Genomic DNA, 17724 nt, shown 5'->3' with positions numbered 1-17724 from the left:
TGTCGTCCAAAATCGGTCAAAAAAGTCATAGTATAGTATGTCGTCCAAAATCGTTCAAAAAAGTCATAGTATAGTATGTCGTCCAAAATCGATCAAAAATGTCATAGTATAGTATGTCGTCCAAAATCGGTCAAAAGACTCATAGTATAGTATGTCGTCCAAAATCGATCAAAAATGTCATAGTATAGTATGTCGTCCAAAATCGGTCAGAAAAGTCATAGTATATAGTATGTCGTCCAAAATCGGTCAAAAAAGTCATAGTATAGTATGTCGTCCAAAATCGGTCAAAAAAGTCATAGTATAGTATGTCGTCCAAAATCGATCAAAAATGTCATAGTATAGTATGTCGTCCAAAATCGGTCAAAAGACTCATAGTATAGTATGTCGTCCAAAATCGATCAAAAATGTCATAGTATAGTATGTCGTCCAAAATCGGTCAGAAAAGTCATAGTATATAGTATGTCGTCCAAAATCGATCAAAAATGTCATAGTATAGTATGTCGTCCAAAATCGATCAAAAATGTCATAGTATAGTATGTCGTCCAAAATCGATCAAAAATGTCATAGTATAGTATGTCGTCCGAAATCGGTCAAAAGACTCATAGTATAGTATGTCGTCCAAAATCGGTAACAAATGTCATAGTATAGTATGTCGTCCAAAATCGGTCAGAAAAGTCATAGTATATAGTATGTCGTCCAAAATCGATCAAAAATGTCATAGTATAGTATGTCGTCCAAAATCGATCAAAAATGTCATAGTATAGTATGTCGTCCAAAATCGATCAAAAATGTCTTAGTATAGTATGTCGTCCAAAATCGGTCAAAAGACTCATAGTATAGTATGTCGTCCAAAATCGATCAAAAATGTCATAGTATAGTATGTCGTCCAAAATCGGTCAAAAAAGTCATAGTATAGTATGTCGTCCAAAATCGGTCAAAAAAGTCATAGTATAGTATGTCGTCCAAAATCGGTGAGAAATGTCATAGTATAGTATGTCGTCCAGAATCGGTCAACAATGTCATAGTATGTCGTCCAAAATCGATCAAAAATTTCATAGTATAGTATGTCGTCCAAAATCGATCAAAAATGTCATAGTATAGTATGTCGTCCGAAATCGGTCAAAAGACTCATAGTATAGTATGTCGTCCAAAATCGGTCAAAAAAGTCATAGTATAGTATGTCGTCCAAAATCGATCAAAAATGTCATAGTATAGTATGTCGTCCAAAATCGATCAAAAATGTCATAGTATAGTATGTCGTCCAAAATCGGTGAGAAATGTCATAGTATAGTATGTCGTCCAAAATCGGTCAAAAAAGTCATAGTATAGTATGTCGTCCAAAATCGATCAAAAATGTCATAGTATAGTATGTCGTCCAAAATCGATCAAAAATGTCATAGTATAGTATGTCGTCCAAAATCGGTGAGAAATGTCATAGTATAGTATGTCGTCCAAAATCGATCAAAAATGTCATAGTATAGTATGTCGTCCAAAATCGGTCAAAAAAGTCATAGTATAGTATGTCGTCCAAAATCGGTCAGAAAAGTCATAGTATAGTATGTGGCCCAAAATCGGTCAAAAATGTCATAGTATAGTATGTCGTCCAAAATCGGTCAAAAAAATCATAGTATAGTATGTAGTCCAAAATCGATCAAAAATGTCATAGTATAGTATGTCGTCCAAAATCGGTAAAAAATGTCATAGTATAGTATGTCGTCCAAAATCGGTAACAAATGTCATAGTATAGTATGTCGTCCAAAATCGGTCAAAAAAGTCATAGTATAGTATGTGGCCCAAAATCGGTAACAAATGTCGTAGTATAGTATGTCGTCCAAAATCGGTCAAAAGAGTCATATTATAGTATGTCGTCCAAAATCGGTCAAAAATGTCATAGTATAGTATGTCGTCCAGAATCGGTAAAAAATGTCATAGTATAGTATGTCGTCCAAAATCGGTCAAAAGAGTCATAGTATAGTATGTCGTCCAAAATCGATCGAAAATGTCATAGTATAGTATGTCGTCCAAAATCCCGAAAACTGTCATAGTAAAGTATGTTTTTCAAAATCAGTCAAAAAAGTCATAGTATAGTATGTTGTCCAAAATCCCCAAAAAAGTCATAGTATAGTATGTCGTCCAAAATCGATCAAAAATGTCATAGTATAGTATGTCGTCCAAAATCGGTCAAAAGAGTCATTGTATAGTATGTCGTCCAAAATCGATCAAAAATGTCATAGTATAGTATGTCGTCCAAAATCGATCAAAAATGTCATAGTATAGTATGTCGTCCAAAATCGATCAAAAATGTCATAGTATAGTATGTCGTCCAAAATCGATCAGAAATGTCATAGTATAGTATGTCGTCCAAAATCGGTGAGAAATGTCATAGTATAGTATGTCGTCCAGAATCGGTCAACAATGTCATAGTATAGTATGTCGTCCAAAATCGATCAAAAATGTCATAGTATAGTATGTCGTCCAAAATCGATCAAAAATGTCATAGTATAGTATGTCGTCCGAAATCGGTCAAAAGACTCATAGTATAGTATGTCGTCCAAAATCGGTCAAAAAAGTCATAGTATAGTATGTCGTCCAAAATCGATCAAAAATGTAATAGTATAGTATGTCGTCCAAAATCGATCAAAAATGTCATAGTATAGTATGTCGTCCAAAATCGGTGAGAAATGTCATAGTATAGTATGTCGTCCAAAATCGGTCAAAAAAGTCATAGTATAGTATGTCGTCCAAAATCGATCAAAAATGTCATAGTATAGTATGTCGTCCAAAATCGATCAAAAATGTCATAGTATAGTATGTCGTCCAAAATCGGTGAGAAATGTCATAGTATAGTATGTCGTCCAAAATCGATCAAAAATGTCATAGTATAGTATGTCGTCCAAAATCGGTCAAAAAAGTCATAGTATAGTATGTCGTCCAAAATCGGTCAGAAAAGTCATAGTATAGTATGTGGCCCAAAATCGATCAAAAATGTCATAGTATAGTATGTCGTCCAAAATCGGTCAAGACTCATAGTATAGTATGTCGTCCAAAATCGATCAACAAATGTCATAGTATAGTATGTCGTCCAAAATCGGTCAAAAGAGTCATATTATAGTATGTCGTCCAAAATCGGTCAAAAATGTCATAGTATAGTATGTCGTCCAGAATCGGTAAAAAATGTCATAGTATAGTATGTCGTCCAAAATCGGTCAAAAAAGTCATAGTATAGTATGTGGCCCAAAATCGGTAACAAATGTCATAGTATAGTATGTCGTCCAAAATCGGTCAAAAAAGTCATAGTATAGTATGTGGCCCAAAATCGGTAACAAATGTCATAGTATAGTATGTCGTCCAAAATCGGTCAAAAAAGTCATAGTATAGTATGTCGTCCAAAATCGATCAAAAATGTCATAGTATAGTATGTCGTCCAAAATCGGTCAAGACTCATAGTATAGTATGTCGTCCAAAATCGATCAACAAATGTCATAGTATAGTATGTCGTCCAAAATCGGTCAAAAGAGTCATATTATAGTATGTCGTCCAAAATCGGTCAAAAATGTCATAGTATAGTATGTCGTCCAGAATCGGTAAAAAATGTCATAGTATAGTATGTCGTCCAAAATCGGTCAAAAAAGTCATAGTATAGTATGTGGCCCAAAATCGGTAACAAATGTCATAGTATAGTATGTCGTCCAAAATCGGTCAAAAAAGTCATAGTATAGTATGTCGTCCAAAATCGATCAAAAATGTCATAGTATAGTATGTCGTCCAAAATCGGTCGAAAAAGTCATAGTATAGTATGTGGCCCAAAATCGGTAACAAATGTCATAGTATAGTATGTCGTCCAAAATCTGTCAAGACTCATAGCATAGTATGTCGTCCAAAATCGGTCAGAAAAGTCATAGTATAGTATGCCGTCCAAAATCGGTCAAAAGACTCATAGTATAGTATGTCGTCAAAAATCGATCAAAAATGTCATAGTATAGTATGTCTTCCAAAATCGGTCAAAAGAGTCATTGTATAGTATGTCGTCCAAAATCGATCAAAAATGTCATAGTATAGTATGTCGTCCAAAATCGATCAAAAAAGTCATAGTATGTCGTCCAAAATCGGTCAAAAAAGTCATAGTATAGTATGTCGTCCAAAAACGGTCAAAAAAGTCATAGTATAGTATGTGGCCCAAAATCGGTAACAAATGTCATAGTATAGTATGTCGTCCAAAATCGATCAAAAATGTCATAGTATAGTATGTCGTCCAAAATTGGTCAAGACTCATAGTATAGTATGTCGTCCAAAATTGATCAACAAATGTCATAGTATAGTATGTCGTCCAAAATCGGTCAAAAGAGTCATATTATAGTATGTCGTCCAAAATCGGTCAAAAATGTCATAGTATAGTATGTCGTCCAGAATCGGTAAAAAATGTCATAGTATAGTATGTCGTCCAAAATCGGTCAAAAAAGTCATAGTATAGTATGTGGCCCAAAATCGGTAACAAATGTCATAGTATAGTATGTCGTCCAAAATCGGTCAAAAAAGTCATAGTATAGTATGTGGCCCAAAATCGGTAACAAATGTCATAGTATAGTATGTCGTCCAAAATCGGTCAAAAAAGTCGTAGTATAGTATGTCGTCCAAAATCGATCAAAAATGTCATAGTATAGTATGTCGTCCAAAATCGGTCAAGACTCATAGTATAGTATGTCGTCCAAAATCGATCAACAAATGTCATAGTATAGTATCTCGTCCAAAATCGGTCAAAAGAGTCATATTATAGTATGTCGTCCAAAATCGCTCAAAAATGTCATAGTATAGTATGTCGTCCAGAATCGGAAAAAAATGTCATAGTATAGTATGTCGTCCAAAATCGGTCAAAAAAGTCATAGTATAGTATGTGGCCCAAAATCGGTAACAAAAGTCATAGTATAGTATGTCGTCCAAAATCGGTCAAAAAAGTCATAGTATAGTATGTCGTCCAAAATCGATCAAAAATGTCATAGTATAGTATGTCATCCAAAATCGGTCGAAAAAGTCATAGTATAGTATGTGGCCCAAAATCGGTAACAAATGTCATAGTATAGTATGTCGTCCAAAATCTGTCAAGACTCATAGTATAGTATGTCGTCCAAAATCGGTCAGAAAAGTCATAGTATAGTATGCCGTCCAAAATCGGTCAAAAGACTCATAGTATAGTATGTCTTCCAAAATCGGTCAAAAGAGTCATAGTGTAGTATGTTGTCCAAAATCGGTGAGAAAAGTCATAGTATAGTATGTCGTCCAAAATCGATCGAAAATGTCATAATATAGTATGTCGTCCAAAATCGATCAAAAAAGTCATAGTATAGTATGTCGTCCAAAATCGGTCAAAAAAGTCATAGTATAGGAAGTTGTCCAAAATCACCAAAAAAGGTCATAGTATAGTATGTCGTCCAAAATCGATCAAAAATGTCATAGTATAGTATGTCATCCAAAAATGTCATAGTATAGTATGTCGTCCAAAATCGATCGAAAATGTCATAATATAGTATGTCGTCCAAAATCGGTCAAAAATATCATAGTATAGGAAGTTGTCCAGAATCACCAAAAAAGGTCATAGTATAGTATGTCGTCCAAAATCGATCAAAAATGTCATAGTATAGTATGTCGTCCAAAAATGTCATAGTATAGTATGTCGTCCAAAATCGATCAAAAAAGTCATAGTATAGTCAGTCAGTCAGTCATCATCTACCGCTTTATCCTCTGCCAGAGGGTCGCGGGGGGTGCTGTGCCAATCTCAGCTACATCGGGCGATAGGCGGGGTACACCCTGGACAGTTCGCCAGTCCATCGCAGGGCCACACACAGATAGAGACAAACAACCATTCACTCTCACACTCACTCCTATGGTCAATTTAGAGTGTTCAATTTACCTATCCCCACATTGCATGTTTTTGGACTGTGGGAGGAAGCCGGAGAACCCGGAGAGAACCCACGCACACACGGGGAGAACATGCAAACTCCATGCAGAAAGGCCCTTGTTCCAACCGGGGCTCGAACCCGGGTCTTCTCGCTGCAAGGCGAGAGTGCTAACCACTACAACACCGTGTGGCCCTCATAGTATAGTATGTTGTCCAAAATCCAAAATAAAGTCATAGTATAGTATGTTGTCCAAAATCAGTCAAAAAAGTCATAGTATAGTATGTCGTCCAAATTCGGTCCAAAAAGTCATAGTATAGTATGTCGTCCAAAAACGATCAAAAAAGTCATAGTATAGTATGTTGTCCAAAATCCAAAATAAAGTCATAGTATAGTATGTTGTCCAAAATCAGTCAAAAAAGTCATAGTATAGTATGTTGTCCAAAATCGGTCAGAAAAGTCATAGTATATAGTATGTTGTCCAAAATCGGTCCAAAAAGTCATAGTATAGTATGTCGTCCAAAAACGATCAAAAAAGTCATAGTATAGTATGTTGTCCAAAATCCAAAATAAAGTCATAGTATAGTATGTTGTCCAAAATCAGTCAAAAATGTCATAGCATAGTATGTTGTCCAAAATCGGTCAGAAAAGTCATAGTATATAGTATGTTGTCCAAAATCGGTCAAAAAAGTCATAGTATAGTATGCCGTCCAAAATCGGTCAGAAAAGTCATAGTATAGTATGTCGTCCAAAATCGATCAAAAATGTCATAGTATAGTATGTCGTCCAAAATCGATCAAAAATGTCATAGTATAGTATGTCGTCCAAAATCGGTCAAAAGAGTCATAGTATAGTATGTCGTCCAAAATCGATCAAAAATGTCATAGTATAGTATGTCGTCCAAAATCGGTCAAAAGACTCATAGTATAGTATGTCGTCCAAAATCCCAAAAAACTGTCATAGTATAGTATGTTGTCCAAAATCCCCAAAAAAGTCATAGTATAGTATGTCGTCCAAAATCGATCAAAAATTTCATAGTATAGTATGTCGTCCAAAATCGGTCAAAAGAGTCATTGTATAGTATGTCGTCCAAAATCGATCAAAAATGTCATAGTATAGTATGTCGTCCAAAATCAGTAAAAAATTTCATGGTATAGTATGTCGTCCAGAATCGGTCAAAAAAGTCATAGTATAGTATGTCGTCCAAAATCGGTCAAAAAAGTCATAGTAGAGTATGTCGTCCAGAATCGGTCAAAAATGTCATAGTATAGTATGTCGTCCAAATCGGTCAAAAAAGTCATAGTATAGTATGTCGTCCAAAATCGATCCAAAATGTCATAGTATAGTATGTCGTCCAAAATCGGTCAAAAAAGTCATAGTATAGTATGTGGCCCAAAATCGGTAACAAATGTCTTAATATAGTATGTCGTCCAAAATCGGTCAAAAAAGTCATAGTATAGTATGTCGTCCAAAATCGATCAAAAATGTCATAGTATAGTATGTCGTCCAAAATCGGTCAAAAAAGTCATAGTATAGTATGTGGCCCAAAATCGGTAACAAATGTCATAGTATAGTATGTCGTCCAAAATCGGTCAAAAGACTCATAGTATAGTATGTTGTCCAAAATCGATCAAAAATGTCATAGTATAGTATGTCGTCCAAAATCGGTCAAAAGAGTCATAGTATAGTATGTCGTCCAAAATCGGTCAAAAATGTCATAGTATAGTATGTCGTCCAAAATCGGTGAGAAAAGTCATAGTATAGTATGTCGTCCAGAATCGGTCAAAAATGTCATAGTATAGTATGTCGTCCAAAATCGGTGAGAAAAGTCATAGTATAGTATGTCGTCCAGAATCGGTCAAAAATGTCATAGTATAGTATGTCGTCCAAAATCAGTAAAAAATTTCATGGTATAGTATGTCGTCCAGAATCGGTCAAAAAAGTCATAGTATAGTATGTCGTCCAAATCGGTCAAAAAAGTCATAGTATAGTATGTCGTCCAAAATCGATCAAAAATGTCATAGTATAGTATGTCGTCCAAAATCGGTCAAAAGAGTCATTGTATAGTATGTCGTCCAAAATCGATCAAAAATGTCATAGTATAGTATGTCGTCCAAAATCAGTAAAAAATTTCATGGTATAGTATGTCGTCCAGAATCGGTCAAAAAAGTCATAGTATAGTAAGTCGTCCAAAATCGGTCAAAAAAGTCATAGTATAGTATGTGGCCCAAAATCGGTAACAAATGTCATAGTATAGTATGTCGTCCAAAATCGGTCAAAAAAGTCATAGTATAGTATGTCGTCCAAAATCGATCAAAAATGTCATAGTATAGTATGTCATCCAAAATCGGTCGAAAAAGTCATAGTATAGTATGTGGCCCAAAATCGGTAACAAATGTCATAGTATAGTATGTCGTCCAAAATCTGTCAAGACTCATAGTATAGTATGTCGTCCAAAATCGGTCAGAAAAGTCATAGTATAGTATGCCGTCCAAAATCGGTCAAAAGACTCATAGTATAGTATGTCGTCAAAAATCGATCAAAAATGTCATAGTATAGTATGTCTTCCAAAATCGGTCAAAAGAGTCATAGTGTAGTATGTTGTCCAAAATCGGTGAGAAAAGTCATAGTATAGTATGTCGTCCAAAATCGATCGAAAATGTCATAATATAGTATGTCGTCCAAAATCGATCAAAAAAGTCATAGTATAGTATGTCGTCCAAAATCGGTCAAAAAAGTCATAGTATAGGAAGTTGTCCAAAATCACCAAAAAAGGTCATAGTATAGTATGTCGTCCAAAATCGATCAAAAATGTCATAGTATAGTATGTCATCCAAAAATGTCATAGTATAGTATGTCGTCCAAAATCGATCGAAAATGTCATAATATAGTATGTCGTCCAAAATCGGTCAAAAATATCATAGTATAGGAAGTTGTCCAGAATCACCAAAAAAGGTCATAGTATAGTATGTCGTCCAAAATCGATCAAAAATGTCATAGTATAGTATGTCGTCCAAAAATGTCATAGTATAGTATGTCGTCCAAAATCGATCAAAAAAGTCATAGTATAGTATGTTGTCCAAAATCCAAAATAAAGTCATAGTATAGTATGTTGTCCAAAATCAGTCAAAAAAGTCATAGTATAGTATGTCGTCCAAATTCGGTCCAAAAAGTCATAGTATAGTATGTCGTCCAAAAACGATCAAAAAAGTCATAGTATAGTATGTTGTCCAAAATCCAAAATAAAGTCATAGTATAGTATGTTGTCCAAAATCAGTCAAAAAAGTCATAGTTGGTCATGTCCATCATTGTACGTTTTTTGGTCGTCAGTTTTTCAGTCACTCTCAGCAATACCTGGCAAGATACTGCAACCTGACCCGCTGTTAGCTATCTTCGGTGTAGTCAGTGATGAGCTAATGTTGTCACATCTCCACAAAACTGCACTCGCCTATGCATCGTTACATGCCCGCCGTCTGATACTGCTGAATTGGAAGGGAAAGAATCCCCCTTCCTATGTTCATTGGATCAGAGAGGTGATGCTGGGATTAGCTCTGGAAAAAATTAGGTATACAGTAAAGGGGTTGGAGGGTAAATATGACAAAACTTGGTCACAATTCATGACCCATGTCAGGAACTTGCCTTTTACGTGACCTCTTGTTTTTATTCATTTATTTTTATTTTATTTTGCTTGGGTAGTGGCCCTGGTCTTCTTGATACCCAGATTCTGATGTTGCACTATTTTTTACTCTTTATTTTTTATTTTTATTCCTGTACCAGAAGTCCGAATTGTTGGTGTTACGACCATACTCGTCGCTATAGATCGTTTGAGTCATTTTTGTTGGTGTGTGTTTTTGTATTTGTTTATATTTATTTGTTTTTGTGTTTTCCTTTTCCATGTTGTGTTACCGGGTTAGTAGTTTGTACAGTGTGAATATATTTGTGGGGATGCCACCTGGATGGGGGGTGGGGGGTGGGGGGCAGGGTTGACAACTTGTGTAATAAATGCTTGTATAAATACTTTTGATATGGAAAAATTATAAATAAAGTTGGGAAAAAAAAAAAAAAAAAAAAAAAAAGTCATAGTATAGTATGTTGTCCAAAATCGGTCAGAAAAGTCATAGTATATAGTATGTTGTCCAAAATCGGTCCAAAAAGTCATAGTATAGTATGTCGTCCAAAAACGATCAAAAAAGTCATAGTATAGTATGTTGTCCAAAATCGGTCAGAAAAGTCATAGTATATAGTATGTTGTCCAAAATCGGTCCAAAAAGTCATAGTATAGTATGTCGTCCAAAAACGATCAAAAAAGTCATAGTATAGTATGTTGTCCAAAATCCAAAATAAAGTCATAGTATAGTATGTTGTCCAAAATCAGTCAAAAATGTCATAGCATAGTATGTTGTCCAAAATCGGTCAGAAAAGTCATAGTATATAGTATGTTGTCCAAAATCGGTCAAAAAAGTCATAGTATAGTATGCCGTCCAAAATCGGTCAGAAAAGTCATAGTATAGTATGTCGTCCAAAATCGATCAAAAATGTCATAGTATAGTATGTCGTCCAAAATCGATCAAAAATGTCATAGTATAGTATGTCGTCCAAAATCGGTCAAAAGAGTCATAGTATAGTATGTCGTCCAAAATCGATCAAAAATGTCATAGTATAGTATGTCGTCCAAAATCGGTCAAAAGACTCATAGTATAGTATGTCGTCCAAAATCCCAAAAAACTGTCATAGTATAGTATGTTGTCCAAAATCCCCAAAAAAGTCATAGTATAGTATGTCGTCCAAAATCGATCAAAAATTTCATAGTATAGTATGTCGTCCAAAATCGGTCAAAAGAGTCATTGTATAGTATGTCGTCCAAAATCGATCAAAAATGTCATAGTATAGTATGTCGTCCAAAATCAGTAAAAAATTTCATGGTATAGTATGTCGTCCAGAATCGGTCAAAAAAGTCATAGTATAGTATGTCGTCCAAAATCGGTCAAAAAAGTCATAGTAGAGTATGTCGTCCAGAATCGGTCAAAAATGTCATAGTATAGTATGTCGTCCAAATCGGTCAAAAAAGTCATAGTATAGTATGTCGTCCAAAATCGGTCAAAAAAGTCATAGTAGAGTATGTCGTCCAGAATCGGTCAAAAATGTCATAGTATAGTATGTCGTCCAAATCGGTCAAAAAAGTCATAGTATAGTATGTCGTCCAAAATCGATCCAAAATGTCATAGTATAGTATGTCGTCCAAAATAGGTCAAAAAAGTCATAGTATAGTATGTGGCCCAAAATCGGTAACAAATGTCTTAATATAGTATGTCGTCCAAAATCGGTCAAAAAAGTCATAGTATAGTATGTCGTCCAAAATCGATCAAAAATGTCATAGTATAGTATGTCGTCCAAAATCGGTCAAAAAAGTCATAGTATAGTATGTGGCCCAAAATCGGTAACAAATGTCATAGTATAGTATGTCGTCCAAAATCGGTCAAAAGACTCATAGTATAGTATGTTGTCCAAAATCGATCAAAAATGTCATAGTATAGTATGTCGTCCAAAATCGGTCAAAAGAGTCATAGTATAGTATGTCGTCCAAAATCGGTCAAAAATGTCATAGTATAGTATGTCGTCCAAAATCGGTGAGAAAAGTCATAGTATAGTATGTCGTCCAGAATCGGTCAAAAATGTCATAGTATAGTATGTCGTCCAAAATCGGTGAGAAAAGTCATAGTATAGTATGTCGTCCAGAATCGGTCAAAAATGTCATAGTATAGTATGTCGTCCAAAATCAGTAAAAAATTTCATGGTATAGTATGTCGTCCAGAATCGGTCAAAAAAGTCATAGTATAGTATGTCGTCCAAATCGGTCAAAAAAGTCATAGTATAGTATGTCGTCCAAAATCGATCAAAAATGTCATAGTATAGTATGTCGTCCAAAATCGGTCAAAAGAGTCATTGTATAGTATGTCGTCCAAAATCGATCAAAAATGTCATAGTATAGTATGTCGTCCAAAATCAGTAAAAAATTTCATGGTATAGTATGTCGTCCAGAATCGGTCAAAAAAGTCATAGTATAGTAAGTCGTCCAAAATCGGTCAAAAAAGTCATAGTATAGTATGTGGCCCAAAATCGGTAACAAATGTCATAGTATAGTATGTCGTCCAAAATCGGTCAAAAAAGTCATAGTATAGTATGTCGTCCAAAATCGATCAAAAATGTCATAGTATAGTATGTCGTCCAAAATCGGTCAAAAAAGTCATAGTATAGTATGTGGCCCAAAATCGGTAACAAATGTCATAGTATAGTATGTCGTCCAAAATCGGTCAAAAAAGTCATAGTATAGTATGTCGTCCAAAATCGGTCAAAAAAGTCATAGTATAGTATGTCGTCCAAAATCGATCAAAAATGTCATAGTATAGTATGTCGTCCAAAATCGGTCGACTCATAGTATAGTATGTCGTCCAAAATCGATCAACAAATGTCATAGTATAGTATGTCGTCCAAAATCGGTCAAAAGAGTCATAGTATAGTATGTCGTCCAAAATCGGTCAAACATGTCATAGTATAGTATGTCGTCCAAAATCGGTCAAAAGACTCATAGTATAGTATGTCGTCCAAAATCGATCAAAAATGTCATAGTATAGTATGTTGTCCAAAATCCCCAAAAAATGTCATAGTACATACAGTATGTCGTCCAAAATCACCAAAAAATATCACAGTATAGTATGTCGTCCAAAATCACCAAAAATATAGTATAGTATGTGTTTCTCTTTGCTTACTTTCATGCGGCTCTTACGTTCATATCAAATTATGTGTTTCTGGTTTTTTTTGTCATGTATGTGTGTACCATGTTCGCCTTAGTTCAATATCAAATGCGCACATGCGCGAGGGAAAACCTCATTGTTGAGTAAACAATTTGTCAAGTTCCCTTTGAAATGGTGTGGAAAAAATGCACAGCAAAACGAAAATACAAAGATGAACACGGGACGTATTTAACACAGTGGGAGTTTATATTTTTATTGTTTACCGAAATGGCAAGTCATTCTGTCATGTTGTTGGTGTGTGACATTTACAGTAAATCTGGATGAGCAGAAGTCTGTGTCTGTGTGTGAGAGAGGGAGAGAGACAGAGAGAGGGTGAGAGGAAGGGATGGGGGGGATGTTCATGTGTGTATGATGTGATAGTACGTCCTCCAAACATTCCTGCTTATTGTGTGTGTAATCTGTCAATTAAAACCTAAAAACGACTTGGTCGGTGTTTCAAGACAGGTCGGGTGGGTTGCCAACATCGCAGCCGACCCCCCATTTACTGAACTGCTGCCCGCCCTGGCGACACAACTGGGCACACTGAGGAGAGTCCACTCCGATCGACAGTTGCACCGGGGGCAGAGGGCCAGTCGTAAGTAACAAGTAAATAAAAAGCTAAAAAAATTTTTTTCATTGTATTCTTGGTGAAACAAAGTTAATGTAAATTAACCAATATAAAGTTTCAAAGTGGTAAGTAGACAAACAACGAAGATCCATCACATTAAATACATTGTTCAATTTATTGGAAAGGGTAAAAAAAAACAGAAAGCAAACTTTTTGTCTATTTTTGAACAAATGAAGGACCAGAAAGTACAGGGAACCATTATTTTGGCAGTTATGGAATCAAAACAAATATTTTTAGTCCTTTTCATCAACAAACATTCAAACTAAAGCTGAAAGTGTGGCAATCAAAACTAATCTTGTTAATGGTTTGTTATTGCAGAGATTATTTTAGGGCTACACCCATACAACCCCGCAATAAATTCAAACAATCGGCGCCTGGACTAGTTTTCAGCTCTGCGTCTGTCACAGTGTAAACAGAAAGTAAATTCAAATGGTGGTGTCAAGAGCGGGGTTTTTCTTTAACTGGGCTCTGAAACATGACAGATGGCAAACGGAGTTGTGTGGATGCAGCCCAAGACAAATGCATTTGAGGACATTAAAAACAGAAAAAGAATTTGTGGTAAAATAAGGTGAGGTTACTGTTGTGAGGTGTTAGTGAATGAGGACACCTGTGGAGCAGCACAGATGATGAAAAGCTTTCAACTTTTTACTTAGATGTTAACCATAAATCTCCAAAAACAGATTTGACATAGTGATATAATTAAGTTGAAGAGGCAAATTATCATATTAATCCAAACGACTGGAATTTAAAAGTTGTAACCCAACAGCAGTTCCATGTCAACTGTAGACAAGTGAAGAATCTTTAAATTTAGTGCTCTTGTAGACTCTCGCATCATTAATCACATGGTGAATTTTATTCAGTGTTTGCAGGAAATGTTGCTGGTTCTGCCCCCGAATCTGGAATCTCAAGGTAGTTGTACACAATAAATATAAAAACATGGGCTGGTGGTGTACTAGTGCCCCGTCATTACAGTCTTCTCTGAGACAAACACATCTACGCGACATACACACATCCCAACCCGCTGTCCATGAATACTGACGGGTCCCAGTGTTCTTCATCTACTTCCTTCAGGTGCCGCAACTCAACGTTTAGTCCATGGTCATCGTGTATCTGTAGACAACAATGTTATTGTATTTAGTGGTGTGTAATTATAAAATATAAACAATGCAAAGAGTGACCAAAAGTGACTTTTTGGACGCCTTACATTCTGAAGACATTTGTGTTTGAAAATATCAGCAATGACAATTTAATTTGTGAAAAACATTAATTTTCTCTTAGACGTTACAAAAAAATCACATGCAAAAAGTTGTTAGAAAAGAAATTCTATAATCGGGATAATCGTGCATGGAGAAAATTGTTAATATTTCATGTGATTTATAAATGCCACAAGGCATCATTTCCATGTTTGACGATCAACATTTTTTAAGGTCTTCTGATATTGTATGGACCAAACGATTAATCGATAAAATAATTGACCGATTAATCGATGATGAAAATAATCGTTAGTTGCAGCTCTAGATCTGATCTAAGTTTCTTGTTTTTCACTTTACAATGCTCAATAAAAAGATATTAATCCCGAACATTTTTGCAACATAAGTTATGTATGTTAGCAACACGTTTTACTGGCATTTCAACATTTTGTAACATGTTTTGGTAAGGTCACTACTGATGTAATGCTCGTCACATGTTACATGTCACATTTTTCAGTAATGGAAGTAACGTTCAGTGAAACATTAGCAACATGTTTTCCAAACAAAATTTTGTGTAACTTCTTTCATCATGTAGTTCACATCTTTGTAATATTTGTGACATGTTTGTGTGTCATTACATTTTGTAACATCAGTCATGCTTTTTAACAGTAGTTCATTAATTTTCTCTGTATCCATACGTTTTAAGAATATGAGCACTAACACGGAGGAAGAGAAATTCACTGGTTTATGTTTAAGAATCAAAATCTTACAAAACAGAAAAGCGCATTTTTACAATTACATTTGTATGTCAACAAAAAAAAATTGTTATTGACATGAATCACAATTATTTTGGTCACGACAGTAGAGATACTGTACCATGTCTCGCTCTTACCAAGGTTCAGGTCCACTCCAGCCTGTAGTTCTTTATGCTTGAACATCTTCCAGCTCAGGAGGCATAGGGGACTTTGGGTGTTTGCTCTCAAAGTGCTGTTTGAAAGTCTTGGGGTCAGGCATCTGTGTCTGAAAGAAAAAGAAAAGCTTTTAGTCACATCGCTACGGAAAGTGACAAACTATGAAGTGATATTTAATACACTGGACTTCAAGACTAGGGCGGGAGCCACAGGGTACTTCATAATACAAGATACATGGTCCACAATACCAGTAATATCACCATAAAACAATTCTGTGATAATCAATATTTTGTCAATCATATAGCGAAACATTACGATTTCTGTCTAACTGAAGAAAACAAAACGTCCATCTTTACGTCTTTATGTTATGTTTGTTCTTACCCGGCAGATAGGACAGGTGTGGACCAGAGCAGCTTTAGCTGCCGTCTTCTGGTCGGCTCCTTGACCTTTCTTCTTATCTGCTGCCTTCTTCGCATTCTTTTGCTGGGACTGAATCTTCTGCTGCCCACGAGCCATGGCCCTCCACTTCACCTGCAGGAACAAAAAATGAAATAAATAACTAAATAAATAAAAAGGACACAGAGTAATCACTGCAAATCTACTACCACCGCGGTTTTCCTCTCATCATGACTAATATGCAGGACTGTACTTTTAAGCATGCTTGGAACCTCGCCTGAGCAGGTACTAAAAATAGAACCTGGTACCAGGTACTAGGCTAGAGGAAACACTGCTTAAACCGCCGTGGTGAGGCGAGTAGAGCCGGTGGAAATGCACCGTAAATGTAGGTGTAGTTAATGGACAAATCTGATGACTGACCACTAACAGATGTTTACTATGCCAACGCATAAAAAAAGACATTAAAGTTTGAGGTGTTAACTGTAAATTGATTAGCATACAGGAAGAGACATTCGTTACATCTTTCCATTAGTTCCACCACACATTTTGTCAAAAAAAGATTTGAACACACAAACCATGATGATCTGGATACATTACAGACTAAAATAATTTCAATATTAGGCACATTACAGAATTAAACAATATCACCTAGGGCCTCAACTAACAATTATTTGCATAATTGATTAATCTGTCGTTATTTTTCTCAATTAATCAAGTGCTTGTTTGGTCAGGAAATGTTCAAAAAATGTTCAGCGTTCCTCAACCTGGAAATGATGATGTTCTCAAATGTCTTGTCCACAAACCAAAATGATTCACTTTGAATGATTTATTTGAAACATGGAGCAAAGAAACTTAATCGATCACTAACTATTTTGATAATATAATCAGAAAATAATGGCCAGTTGCAGCTCTACTACTTAAGTATGGTAGAAATGTCTGATTTAAAATTCAACTTTGAACAACATTGCTGAACACGGTGGACTGCTTAAATACATTTGTACAGGTGTAAATACAAACTAGAGGACTTAGTATTAACTGTCATTTAACGTAAACGGAGTTTAACGTATTTTAACTCTTTAAAAAAGCCTGCTGAACTCGAGTATTTGTTATTGATTCGCTGTGAGGCTAGAATCCAAAACGAAGGCATTCATTATGACCTGTTTCTATATAAAAAATACATACACACACACACGTAAATATGATTAATAGTAAAGAGCAGTTCAATTAAAAATATCAACGTTTTCAAAACAGGCCTCTCATCAACCGGCGCCGCCTTGCTAACGTTGTTAGCCGTGAGCTAAGATTACATGTGACCGAGATACTACGCGATTAAATGTTGTCGCGGGTTTAAGAGAACGGTTTCGTGTATAAACCGTCGTTATCTGACACCACGTTAAGGAAAAAGCTGGAAACTAATGATAAAAAACATTGCTTTTCAGGAAAATTTACCTTCAAGTTTTCACACACTCCTCACGCTTTTGTCGATGTCTTTTTTCTTTTCTTTTTTTTAAGGCAGAGGAAACTCCAAAGCGCATACAAGCTGACAGTGGAGCGAACAGCGCCCCCCGCCGAACTGGAGGACTGCAGCCAGTGGTAAATCGTATTCATTTAGTTTTTTCTGAGATATTAGTTTTCTACAGGTGAAAAACTGAAAACTGATTTTACATTAAATGTACTTGTGCAATAATCTTAGGACACTTATGTTAAGTATTTTTTTTTAAATGATATTATTTATTTTATCTTTATACATTATACATTTTATTTTACTACTTTTTTACATGTTCTCATAATCCTGAGGCTATATGTTATTTCCTTTGAACAAATTACTGTTCATCATAAATAGAATTAAAAAATGTGTGTATACATTTAGGTAATTTACTCCACAAATGAACAACCTACAAGTCACTATATACAAAT

The 17724-nt window shown here is 35.3% G+C and overlaps 1 protein-coding gene across 1 annotated transcript; it reads right to left on the bottom strand.

Moving 5' to 3' along the window:
• Positions 1-13406: 13406 nt before the first annotated feature.
• On the bottom strand, positions 13407-17357 carry zgc:91910 (Zinc finger protein 706-like). The gene is made up of 4 exons (XM_058618415.1): positions 17257-17357; positions 15793-15942; positions 15393-15520; positions 13407-14420 (listed from the first exon to the last, which is right to left on the bottom strand). Exons 2-3 carry the CDS (start codon positions 15925-15927, stop codon positions 15425-15427), a joined length of 231 nt encoding a protein of 76 aa, XP_058474398.1. The 5' UTR covers positions 15928-15942; positions 17257-17357; the 3' UTR covers positions 13407-14420; positions 15393-15424.
• Between the last annotated feature and the right edge of the window lie 367 nt (positions 17358-17724).

Source organism: Solea solea, chromosome 20, assembly GCF_958295425.1.
Source record: "Solea solea chromosome 20, fSolSol10.1, whole genome shotgun sequence".
NCBI classification, from domain to species: domain Eukaryota; kingdom Metazoa; phylum Chordata; class Actinopteri; order Pleuronectiformes; family Soleidae; genus Solea; species Solea solea.
This window is presented reverse-complemented; position numbering and strand designations above follow the sequence as displayed.

Excerpts from the sequence above, each read along its gene's own strand:
- zgc:91910 (XM_058618415.1), bottom strand. The coding sequence starts at position 15,927 with ATGGCTCGTGGGCAGCAGAAGATTCAGTCCCAGCAAAAGAATGCGAAG. Across the intron at positions 15,521-15,792 it reads ACACCTGTCCTATCTGCCGG|ACACAGATGCCTGACCCCAA; the intron begins GTAAGAACAAAC and ends TTTTTCTTTCAG.